Source organism: Pecten maximus, chromosome 15, assembly GCF_902652985.1.
Source record: "Pecten maximus chromosome 15, xPecMax1.1, whole genome shotgun sequence".
Lineage (NCBI taxonomy): Eukaryota > Metazoa > Mollusca > Bivalvia > Pectinida > Pectinidae > Pecten > Pecten maximus.
In genome coordinates, this window is record NC_047029.1 from 35261754 (window position 1) to 35274152 (window position 12399).

Genomic DNA, 12399 nt, shown 5'->3' on the forward strand with positions numbered 1-12399 from the left:
ATGGGTAAGGGTCTGTGGGGGGGAGTGGAGAACCTACGTCCGGATAGGTAAGGGTCTGTAGGGGGAGTGGAGAACCTAGGTCCGGATGGGTAAGGGTCTGTGAGGGGAGTGGAGAACCTAGGTCCGGATAGGTAAGGGTCTGTGAGGGGAGTGGAGAACCTAGGTCCGGATGGGTAAGGGTCTGTGAGGGGAGTGGAGAACCTACGTCCGGATAGGTAAGGGTCTGTGTGGGGAGTGGAGAACCTACGGTCCTGGATAGGTAAGGGTCTGTGAGGGGAGTGGAGAACCTACGTCCGGATAGGTAAGGGTCTGTAAGGGGAGTGGAGAACCTAGGTCCGGATGGGTAAGGGTCTGTGAGGGGAGTGGAGAACCTACGTCCGGATAGGGTAAGGGTCTGTGTAGGGGAGTGGAGAACCTACGTCCGGATAGGTAAGGGTCTGTGAGGGGAGTGGAGAACCTACGGTCCGGATAGGTAAGGGTCTGTGAGGGGAGTGGAGAACCTACGTCCGGATAGGTAAGGGTCTGTGAGGGGAGTGGAGAACCTAGGTCCGGATAGGTAAGGGTCTGTGAGGGGAGTGGAGAACCTACGTCCGGATAGGTAAGGGTCTGTGTGGGGGAGTGGAGAACCTAGGTCCGGATAGGTAAGGGTCTGTGTGGGGGAGTGGAGAACCTAGGTCCGGATAGGGTAAGGGTCTGTGAGGGGAGTGGAGAACCTAGGTCCGGATAGGTAAGGGTCTGTGAGGGGAGTGGAGAACCTAGGTCCAGATGGGTAAGGGTCTGTGAGGGGAGTGGAGAACCTACGTCCGGATAGGTAAGGGTCTGTGAGGGGAGTGGAGAACCTACGTCCGGATAGGTAAGGGTCTGTGAGGGGAGTGGAGAACCTACGTCCGGATAGGTAAGGGTCTGTGAGGGGAGTGGAGAACCTACGTCCGGATGGGTAAGGGTCTGTGAGGGGAGTGGAGAACCTACGTCCGGATGGGTAAGGGTCTGTGAGGGGAGTGGAGAACCTACGTCCGGATAGGTAAGGGTCTGTGAGGGGAGTGGAGAACCTACGTCCGGATAGGTAAGGGTCTGTGAGGGGAGTGGAGAACCTACGGTCCGGATAGGTAAGGGTCTGTGAGGGGAGTGGAGAACCTAGGTCCGGATAGGTAAGGGTCTGTGTGGGGGAGTGGAGAACCTACGTCCGGATAGGTAAGGGTCTGTGAGGGGAGTGGAGAACCTACGTCCGGATAGGTAAGGGTCTGTGAGGGGAGTGGAGAACCTAGGTCCGGATAGGTAAGGGTCTGTGAGGGGAGTGGAGAACCTAGGTCCGGATAGGTAAGGGTCTGTGAGGGGAGTGGAGAACCTAGGTCCGGATAGGTAAGGGTCTGTAAGGGGAGTGGAGAACCTACGGTCCGGATAGGTAAGGGTCTGTGTGGGGAGTGGAGAACCTACGTCCGGATAGGGTAAGGGTCTGTGTGGGGAGTGGAGAACCTACGTCCGGATGGTAAGGGTCTGTGAGGGGAGTGGAGAACCTACGGTCCGGATAGGTAAGGGTCTGTGAGGGGAGTGGAGAACCTAGGTCCGGATAGGTAAGGGTCTGTGTGGGGGAGTGGAGAACCTAGGTCCGGATAGGTAAGGGTCTGTGTGGGGAGTGGAGAACCTACGTCCGGATAGGTAAGGGTCTGTGAGGGGAGTGGAGAACCTAGGTCCGGATAGGTAAGGGTCTGTGAGGGGAGTGGAGAACCTACGTCCGGATAGGTAAGGGTCTGTGAGGGGAGTGGAGAACCTAGGTCCGGATAGGTAAGGGTCTGTAGAGGGGAGTGGAGAACCTACGTCCGGATAGGTAAGGGTCTGTGAGGGGAGTGGAGAACCTACGTCCGGATGGGTAAGGGTCTGTGAGGGGAGCGGAAAACCTACGTCCGGATAGGTAAGGGTCTGTGAGGGGAGTGGAGAACCTACGTCCGGATAGGTAAGGGTCTGTGTGGGGAGTGGAGAACCTACGTCCGGATAGGTAAGGGTCTGTGTGGGGAGTGGAGAACCTAGGTCCGGATGGGTAAGGGTCTGTGAGGGGAGTGGAGAACCTAGGTCCGGATAGGTAAGGGTCTGTGAGGGGAGTGGAGAACCTAGGTCCGGATAGGTAAGGGTCTGTGAGGGGAGTGGAGAACCTAGGTCCGGATAGGTAAGGGTCTGTGAGGGGAGTGGAGAACCTACGTCCGGATAGGTAAGGGTCTGTGTGAGGGGAGTGGAGAACCTACGTCCGGATAGGTAAGGGTCTGTGAGGGGAGTGGAGAACCTAGGTCCGGATAGGTAAGGGTCTGTAAGGGGAGTGGAGAACCTACGTCCGGATAGGTAAGGGTCTGTGAGGGGAGTGGAGAACCTAGGTCCGGATGGGTAAGGGTCTGTGAGGGGAGTGGAGAACCTACGTCCGGATAGGTAAGGGTCTGTGAGGGGAGTGGAGAACCTACGTCCGGATAGGTAAGGGTCTGTGAGGGGAGTGGAGAACCTACGTCCGGATAGGTAAGGGTCTGTGTGGGGAGTGGAGAACCTAGGTCCGGATAGGTAAGGGTCTGTGGGGGGGAGTGGAGAACCTACGTCTGGATAGGTAAGGGTCTGTGTGGGGAGTGGAGAACCTACGGTCCGGATAGGTAAGGGTCTGTGAGGGGAGTGGAGAACCTAGTCCGGATAGGTAAGGGTCTGTGATGGGAGTGGAGAACCTACGTCCTGGATAGGTAAGGGTCTGTGTAGGGGAGTGGAGAACCTAGGTCGGATAGGTAAGGGTCTGTGAGGGGAGTGGAGAACCTAGGTCCGGATAGGTAAGGGTCTGTGAGGGGAGTGGAGAACCTAGGTCTGGATAGGTAAGGGTCTGTGAGGGGAGTGGAGAACCTACGTCCGGATAGGTAAGGGTCTGTGAGGGGAGCGGAAAACCTACGTCCGGATAGGTAAGGGTCTGTGAGGGGAGCGGAGAACCTACGTCCGGATAGGTAAGGGTCTGTGAGGGGAGTGGAGAACCTACGTCCGGATGGGTAAGGGTCTGTGAGGGGAGTGGAGAACCTAGGTCCGGATAGGTAAGGGTCTGTGGGGGAGTGGAGAACCTACGTCCGGATGGGTAAGGGTCTGTGAGGGGAGTGGAGAACCTACGTCCGGATAGGTAAGGGTCTGTGTAGGGGAGTGGAGAACCTACGTCCGGATGGGTAAGGGTCTGTGTGGGGAGTGGAGAACCGACGTCCGGATAGGTAAGGGTCTGTAAGGGGAGTGGAGAACCTACGTCCGGATGGGTAAGGGTCTGTGTGGGGAGTGGAGAACCTAGGTCCGGATAGGTAAGGGTCTGTGTGGGGGAGTGGAGAACCTAGGTCCGGATAGGTAAGGGTCTGTGAGGGGAGTGGAGAACCTAGGTCCGGATAGGTAAGGGTCTGTGAGGGGAGTGGAGAACCTACGTCCGGATAGGTAAGGGTCTGTGTGGGGAGTGGAGAACCTAGGTCCGGATAGGTAAGGGTCTGTGAGGGGAGTGGAGAACCTACGTCCGGATAGGTAAGGGTCTGTGTGGGGAGTGGAGAACCTAGGTCGGATAGGTAAGGGTCTGTGAGGGGGGTGGAGAACCTAGGTCCGGATAGGTAAGGGTCTGTGAGGGGAGTGGAGAACCTACGTCCGGATAGGTAAGGGTCTGTGAGGGGAGTGGAGAACCTAGGTCCGGATAGGTAAGGGTCTGTGAGGGGAGTGGAGAACCTAGGTCCGGATAGGTAAGGGTCTGTGAGGGAGTGGAGAACCTACGTCCGGATAGGTAAGGGTCTGTGAGGGGAGTGGAGAACCCTACGTCCGGATGGGTAAGGGGTTTGGGGGGGGGGGGGGGGGGGGGGGGGGGGGGGGGGGGGGGGGGGTGGGGGGGGGGTGGGGGGGGGGGTGGGTGGGGGGGGGGTGGGGGGTTTTTGGGTGGGGGGTGGGGGGGGTTGGTTTGGGGGGGGGGGTTGGGGTGGGGGTGGGGGAGGGGGGGGGTTGGCCGGGGGTTTTTTTTTTTGTTTTTTTTCCCAGTTTTTTTTTTTAATTTTTTTTTTTTTTTTTGGGGCCTCTTTTTATTGGGGGGGTTTTTTTTTTGGGGTTTTTTTTTAAAAATTTTTTTTTTTGGGTTTTTTTTTAAACCTTCTTTTTTTTTTTTTTGGGGGGGGGGGGGGGGGGGGGGGGGGGGGGGGGGGGGGGGAAGGGGAATGGGTTTTTTTCCCGTTTTGGGGGGGGAAAACCTGTGGTAGGTAAAGGGTTGTCCCCAACCAAAATACTCCCAAAAGGTAATCGTCTAGAAGCCCTACGTCCCCGGGTGGAAGGGGCTGTAGGGAATTTAGAACCTGGTTTCCATTAGGTAAAGGGGTTTTAAAGGGGCCCCCAAAAACCCCCCCCAATGGTTTAACCCTTTTAAAAAAAAAAAAAAGGAAATTTTTGGTTAAATGGGAAAAAAGGGGGGGGAATCAGGGTGTGGGGGGTCCCCTTTTATAATAAGGGGTGTTTTTGGGATAAACCCCATCCGGATTAGGGGTGTGGGGGATTTAAACCCCCGGGCCCCATATAACCCCCCTGTTTTGGGGGGGTAAACCCATCCCCCATATAACCCCCCTAGGGGGTGGAAACCCCCACCCATTAATTGTAAGGGGGTGGGAACCTAAAATTTCCCCCAATTAAACCGCTTTTTGGGGGGGGAACCCCAAAACCCCCTCCCTTTTAACCCCCTGTTTGGGGGGGAAACCCCCAAATTCCCATTAAACCCACTGTTGGGGATAAACTCGTCCCAATTAAAGGGGTGTTTGGGGATTAAAATTTCCCATTTAAAGGGGTGTTGTGGGGGGAAAAACCATTGGAGCTGTCGATGGGGGGGGGGGGGGGGGGGGGGGGGAGAACTGAGTTATTTCCTGTTTTCACGTACCTGACTATTACCTCTGGCCTCGTCCCCGAGATCCAGGGCGACATTGTCCACACCAACACTACTCCCAATGGCAGAGTCACTATCGTTCTCCAGAGGCTTCACTGTCCTCAGATGGATTCCGTCTGTAGACATTTTAGTTATTCCGTTTCCTATCAGGAGATAAAGTTGATAATTAGTCTGTCTACCCAACTCGCAAAATAAAAAAAAAAGAAATTCTAGGGATTACATGCTAAAAAGAATGGATAAGCGGTGCTGGTATTCCCTTACTCACTCAAATAACCCCGACTGTTGGTGTTACCCTCAAACTCATCCGCATATAACACTGACTGTTGGTGTACTCCTTAACTCCCGTCCTCATATAACCCTGACTGTTGGTGTTACCCTCAAACCCATCCTCATATAACCCCGACTGTTGGTGTTACCCTCAAACCCATCCTCATGTAACCCCAACTGTTTGTGTAACCCTCAAACTCATCCGCATATAACACTGACTGTTGGTGTACCCCTAAACACCCGTCCTCATATAACCCCAACTGTTTGTGTAACCCTCAAACTCGTCCTCATATAAACCTGACTGTTGGTGTTACCCTCAAACTCGTCCTCATATAACACTGACTGTTGGTGTACTCCTCAACTCCCGTCCTCATACAACCCTGACTGTTGTTGAACCCCCTCAAACTCGTCCTAATAAAACCCAAGCTGTTGGTGAACCCCTCAACATTCGTCCTCACATAACCCCGACTATCGGTGTACCCCTCAACACCCATCCTATTAAGACCCCGACCGCTGTGGTCCTCCTCGACACCCGCCCGTATGACACTGATTGTTGGTGTACCCCTCAACACCAGTCTCTATATGAACCTGGCTCCTCCGAGCCAAGCATTCCTCAATACTCACTGTTTTAACTGTTTGTTAACAGTCAACATATTCGGCTTTTACGGGCGAAGACTGCTTTTTACTTGTGTACATGTGTAATGAATACCGATTTCAAGTGACATTTCTATAAATACATGTCCTTGGGGCAATTCTTTGTTACGCAAGATTAAGGTGACCGTGTCTTATTACGAAATAGGTAGCTGGCAGAGGATATGCATGCTACAATGTATAATCATCATTTTACTTTAAAATCAGCCCACCGGGATAATACAAGAATGATTTGAGTTGATGTTCCAGAAAGGTGAGCGTCTTCTGTTTCATGGACAGACGTCATACAAATGTTCTGACATGTAACCTGTGAGCCGGGTGGTAACTTGTCATTCGTTCTATCAGACTCTCTGTTCTTGTAAGCTGTCTAAAAACTGAAAACCTCGTAAGTAACATTGAACCCACCAAGCATCCCATCGCCTGAAAACCTCGTAAGTAACATTGAACCCACCAAGCATCCCATCGCCTGAAAACCTCGTAAGTAACATTGAACCCACCAAGCATCCCATCGCCTGAAAACCTCGTAAGTAACATTGAACCCACCAAGCATCCCATCGCCTGAAAACCTCGTAAGTAACATTGAACCCACCAAGCATCCCATCGCCTGAAAACCTCGTAAGTAACATTGAACCCACCAAGCATCCCATCGTCTGAAAACCCCGTAAGTAACATTGAACCCACCAAGCATCCCATCGCCTGAAAACCTCGTAAGTAACTTTGAACCCACCAAGCATCCCATCGCCTGAAAAAACCCTTGATAGAGGCAGAAAAACCATCAGGCACCTTATCGTATAAAACCCCTGTTAGTGTCAGCGAAAATATCGGCTACCCAATTGTCTGAAAATCTTGTTAGTATCAGCGAAATTTATTATGATGTTCTGAAATCTGTTTTGCTCAGTGCATCTAGTCAATGCATACAGAAACGCAAATTCAGAAGGCACTTAAAGCCTTACTGGAATGAAGAGTTAACATTTGTGCACAATCGAATGCGTAGTAAAAGGCAACTTTGGAAAGACAATGGCCAATGTAGAGGTACTGATGTTTATTTTTTAGACTATAAGTCATGTAAAACCATTTTTAGAAAGATGCTAAGAATTGCTTTTAACCAATATATGAAAGGCCAATTCGAAGAAATGGATAGATCAGGTAAGTTGACCAAACGCTGTTTTGGCAACTATATAAAAGTAAATCACATAAACCCAAATTGTCACAGACAGAACTAAAATATGATGGTAAGGTCCTACGTAATCCCAGCGAAATAGCAAAGGCATGGGGTATACATTTTAGTAAATTATTTCAAAATGAATCCAATACATTATTCGATGAAGAGTTCTCAAATCATGTGAACAGTAATGTATCAAACATGTGTGTAAAAGCAAAGCATGACAAAGATGTATTTCTTGAAAAAGAATTCAGTGTGAAAGAGGTTTCGAATATATGCAAATGTCTGAAGAATGATAAATCTGGTGGTCCAGATGGTCTTGTGTATGAACATGTCAAATATTGTAATGATCTGATGATTGAACATATCACGTTTTTGTTTAATCTTATAATTAAGTACGAGTATATTCCAAAATCTTGGAAAGTCGGCATCATTGTTACTCTTTATAAAGGTGATAAAAAACCGAAAGATGACCCCAATAGCTACAGAGGTATTACATTAATTCCTGTATTTTTTAAGATTTTTGAAACACTTTTGTCTACCCGTTTAAATCCCATTCTAGAATCTCATACTTTTCCTAACAGACAGCAATCAGCTTATCGGAAAAAACTGTGTAGTCTATGCACTTCATTTAACTTACAAGAGAGTATTAATTATAACTTAGAGAATGGATCTGAAGTTCTTGTTGCTTTTCTTGATAGCAATAAAGCCTTTGATTCTGTATGGCAAGAAGGCTTATTCTACAATTTATACAATATGGGTATTAAAGGGAAAATATGGCTTATTATGAAACAAATGTACTCGTGTTTCACTAGTAATATTGTTTTTAATGGTTTTAAATCAGAAAGTGTAATTATGAAACGAGGGATCTTACAAGGAGGTTCTTTGTCTGCTAAAATGTATCTTGTTTTTATCAATGATTTGTTAAACGAAGTAGAATCCAGTAGAAAAGGAGCAGTAGTCAATTCATCACGTGTTAATATACCTACACAAGCAGATGATATATGTGTAATTACTAATAACGTTGAAAGTCTCCAACACTTACTATCTATGTGTGACAATTACAGTAGAAAGTGGCGATTTACATTTTCCGCCTCTAAATCTAATATTGTTGTTTTCACATACAAAAAGAAGTCAAGTACTTGTCGAAATGTATCCTTTTACGAAAAGAATTTACCAATTGTAGATAGCATAAATCATGTTGGTGTTTTATTAAACAATAGAAACAACAATGTCGAACGTACAGAACGTGCCTGCTCCAAATTAAAATGTGGTGTAATGTCCTTAATTCGTTCTGGAGCACACCAATGTGCCCTCAATCCTTTAACCATTGCTAAAATTATTAAATGTAAAGTATATCCTTCCGCACTCTATGGTTGCGAATTGTGGCAGTTAAAGAAAAATGAAATGTACATGCTTGAAAAAGCACAGAACTTCATTGTAAAATCAATTCAGGGTTTTAATGTAAGAACAAGAACAGACATGTGTACGTCATTGATCGGTTGGTTTTCAATAGAAGTATATATCAGTGTGAAAAAATTACTATTCCTTGGTAGAATATGTTCCATGGATGTTGGAGTTTTGACGCGCGAAATTTTTATAAAGCGCATATTTGATTACAAACTGTGTACTTTCTCCAGAGGTTTTATTCCCGACATTGTCAATATTTTGACAAAATATAATTTGAATTATGTTCTTGGTGAATTTTTGAAGAGTGGCTTGTTCCCAAACAGATGCCAATGGAAACGATTAGTGAATGACCATGTAAGAAATTGTGAGGAGTTTAATCTATGTGAAAGAATGAAAACTGATAAAGAATTTTCTCGTTTCGGTCTTTTGCATAATAAAATACAACCATATTCAATATGGAAATTAGCTCTACATTTCCCCCAATACAGTTCATGTTTTAAACAAATTGTTAAACTTTGTGTTGAAATGCGAGATGACGAAAATGTATTTTTGTGTCAATATTGTGGTTTAATTTACAATGATGTAATCTTACATAGCGCGCTTGAATGCTATCATACAGAGTCTTTGCGTGACCAACTGTGGTGTGTTCTCTGTACTATAAAAGATGTCGATTTTGTATGTTACCTTAACACGTTATCAAATTACCATCTTCTCCATGTTCTTCTTGGGGGTATCGTCAATTATGACTTATCCTCATACGAACTCGAGGACTTCAGAGTTAATTCAATCGTTATTGTATTCAAGATTCTTCAATGCAGTGGTATTTTGTAATTATTTCATATGAAAAAGAGAACTTGTAATTATTATTAATGTTGTTTTATAGATATTCATACATGTATATAAAATGCATTTGCAAGCCTACATAACACATGTAGCCACTTAAATGATATTATCTCACGTTAGACCACAGAATGAAATGACTGCTATTCATTTTCTAAAAATGAATTACGTATACATGTGCTAATTAAGAATCTAATGTGTCTTAACTTAAGAAACATACGAAGAAATTTCCTTTACTAACATCATGTCATCATTATTATATCTGTAGTTTATTGTGTAACGCGTTAATCCTTATGCGAGAGATAATGAGCGTGAATGAATTTTGTTCTAATTTGTAAATTATTTCTGTATACTCTTCACATCTTGGAGGAAATAAAGAAATAATGCTAAAAAGAATGGATAAGCGGTGCTGGTATTCCCTTAGAAACCCTCACTCAAATAACCCCGACTGTTTGTGTAACCCTCAAACTCATCCGCATATAACACTGACTGTTGGTGTTATCCTCAAACTCATCCGCATATAACACTGACTGTTGGTGTAACCCTCAAACTCGTCTTCATATAACCCTGACTGTTGGTGTTACCCTCAAACTCGTCCTCATATAACGCTGACTGTTGGTGTACCCCTCAACTCCCGTCCTCATACAACCCTGACTGTTGAACCCTCTCGAACTCGTCCCAATAAGACCCAAGCTGTTGGTGAACCCCTCAACATTCGTCCTCACATAACCCCGACTATCGGTGTACCCCTCAACACCCATCCTATTAAGACCCCGACCGCTGTGGTCCTCCTAGACACCCGCCCGTATGACACTGATTGTTGGTGTACCCCTCAACACCTGTCTCCATATGAACCTGGCTCCTCCGAGCCAAGCATTCCTCAATACTCACTGTTTTAACTGTTTGTTAACAGTCAACATATTCGGCTTTTACGGGCGAAGACTGCTTTTTACTTGTGTACATGTGTAATGAGTGACATTTCTATAAATACATGTCCTTGGGGCAATTCTTTGTTACACAAGATTAAGGTGACCGTGTCTTATTACGAAATAGGTAGCTGGCAGAGGTTATGCATGCTACAATGTATAATCATCATTTTACTTTAAAATCAGCCCAACGGGATAATACAAGAATGATTTGAGTTGATGTTCCAGAAAGGTGAGCGTCTTCTGTTTCATGGACAGACGTCATACAAATGTTCTGACATGTAACCTGTGAGCCGGGTGGTAACTTGTCATTCGTTCTATCTGACTCTCTGTTCTTGTAAGCTGTCTATCCGCAGTCGGCAGTTATCATAGAAATGATATTGGGGGGAAATGTATGTGGCAGAAAAAAACCACCGGGCACCATTTCGCCTGAAAACATTGTGAATGGCAGCAAAACCATCAGGAATCACATCGTCTGAAAACCTCGTAAGTAACATTGAACCCACCAAGCATCCCATCGCCTGAAAACCTCGTAAGTAACATTGAACCCACCAAGCATCCCATCGTCTGAAAACCTCGTAAGTAACATTGAACCCACCAAGCATCCCATCGCCTGAAAACCTCGTAAGTAACATTGAACCCACCAAGAATCCCATCGCCTGAAAACCCCGTAAGTAACATTGAACCCACCAAGCATCCCATCGTCTGAAAACCCCGTAAGTAACTTTGAACCCACCAAGTATCCCATCGTCTGAAAACCCCGTAAGTAACTTTGAACCCACCAAGAATCCCATCGCCTGAAAACCCCGTAAGTAACATTGAACCCACCAAGCATCCCATCGTCTGAAAACCCCGTAAGTAACATTGAACCCACCAAGCATCCCATCGTCTGAAAACCCCGTAAGTAACATTGAACCCACCAAGCATCCCATCGTCTGAAAACCCCGTAAGTAACTTTGAACCCACCAAGAATCCCATCGTCTGAAAACTTCGCAAGTAACATTGAACCCACCAAGAATCCCATCGTCTGAAAACCTCGCAAGTAACATTGAACCCACCAAGCATCCCATCGCCTGAAAACCCCGTAAGTAACATTGAACCCACCAAGCATCCCATCGCCTGAAAACCCCGTAAGTAACATTGAACCCACCAAGCATCCCATCGCCTGAAAACCCCGTAAGTAACATTGAACCCACCAAGCATCCCATCGCCTGAAAACCCCGTAAGTAACATTGAACCCACCAAGCATCCCATCGCCAGAAAACCCCGTAAGTAACATTGAACCCACCAAGCATCCCATCGCCTGAAAACCCCGTAAGTAACATTGAACCCACCAAGCATCCCATCGCCTGAAAACCCCGTAAGTAACTTTGAACCCACCAAGCATCCCATCGCCTGAAAACCCCGTAAGTAACATTGAACCCACCAAGCATCCCATCGCCTGAAAACCCCGTAAGTAACTTTGAACCCACCAAGTATCCCATCGTCTGAAAACCCCGTAAGTAACATTGAACCCACCAAGCATCCCATCGCCTGAAAACCCCGTAAGTAACATTGAACCCACCAAGCATCCCATCGCCTGAAAACCCCGTAAGTAACATTGAACCCACCAAGCATCCCATCGCCTGAAAACCCCGTAAGTAACATTGAACCCACCAAGCATCCCATCGTCTGAAAACCTCGTAAGTAACATTGAACCCACCAAGCATCCCATCGTCTGAAAACCTCGTAAGTAACATTGAACCCACCAAGCATCACATCGTCTGAAAACCTCGTAAGTAACATTGAACCCACCAAGCATCCCATCGCCTGAAAACCCCGTAAGTAACATTGAACCCACCAAGCATCCCATCGTCTGAAAACCTCGTAAGTAACATTGAACCCACCAAGCATCCCATCGCCTGAAAACCTCGTAAGTAACATTGAACCCACCAAGAATCCCATCGCCTGAAAACCCCGTAAGTAACATTGAACCCACCAAGCATCCCATCGTCTGAAAACCCCGTAAGTAACTTTGAACCCACCAAGTATCCCATCGTCTTAAAACCCCGTAAGTAACTTTGAACCCACCAAGAATCCCATCGCCTGAAAACCCCGTAAGTAACATTGAACCCACCAAGCATCCCATCGTCTGAAAACCCCGTAAGTAACATTGAACCCACCAAGCATCCCATCGTCTGAAAACCCCGTAAGTAACATTGAACCCACCAAGCATCCCATCGTCTGAAAACCCCGTAAGTAACTTTGAA

General features: G+C 46.8%; 1 protein-coding gene across 2 annotated transcripts in view; it reads right to left on the reverse strand.

Moving 5' to 3' along the window:
• Positions 1 to 12399, reverse strand: part of LOC117343668 (solute carrier family 28 member 3-like) — a 47525-nt gene that overhangs the window by 31340 nt on the left and 3786 nt on the right. Inside the window, exon 2 of one of the 2 annotated variants that reach the window (XM_033906125.1) lies at positions 4889 to 5037. In XM_033906125.1, coding sequence (XP_033762016.1) covers positions 4889 to 5020 — 132 coding nt within the window. In that variant the 5' untranslated portion in view covers positions 5021 to 5037. Of the gene's footprint in view, positions 1 to 4888; positions 5038 to 12399 lie in introns of those variants that run through there. The other variant, XM_033906126.1, reaches the window with a different exon arrangement.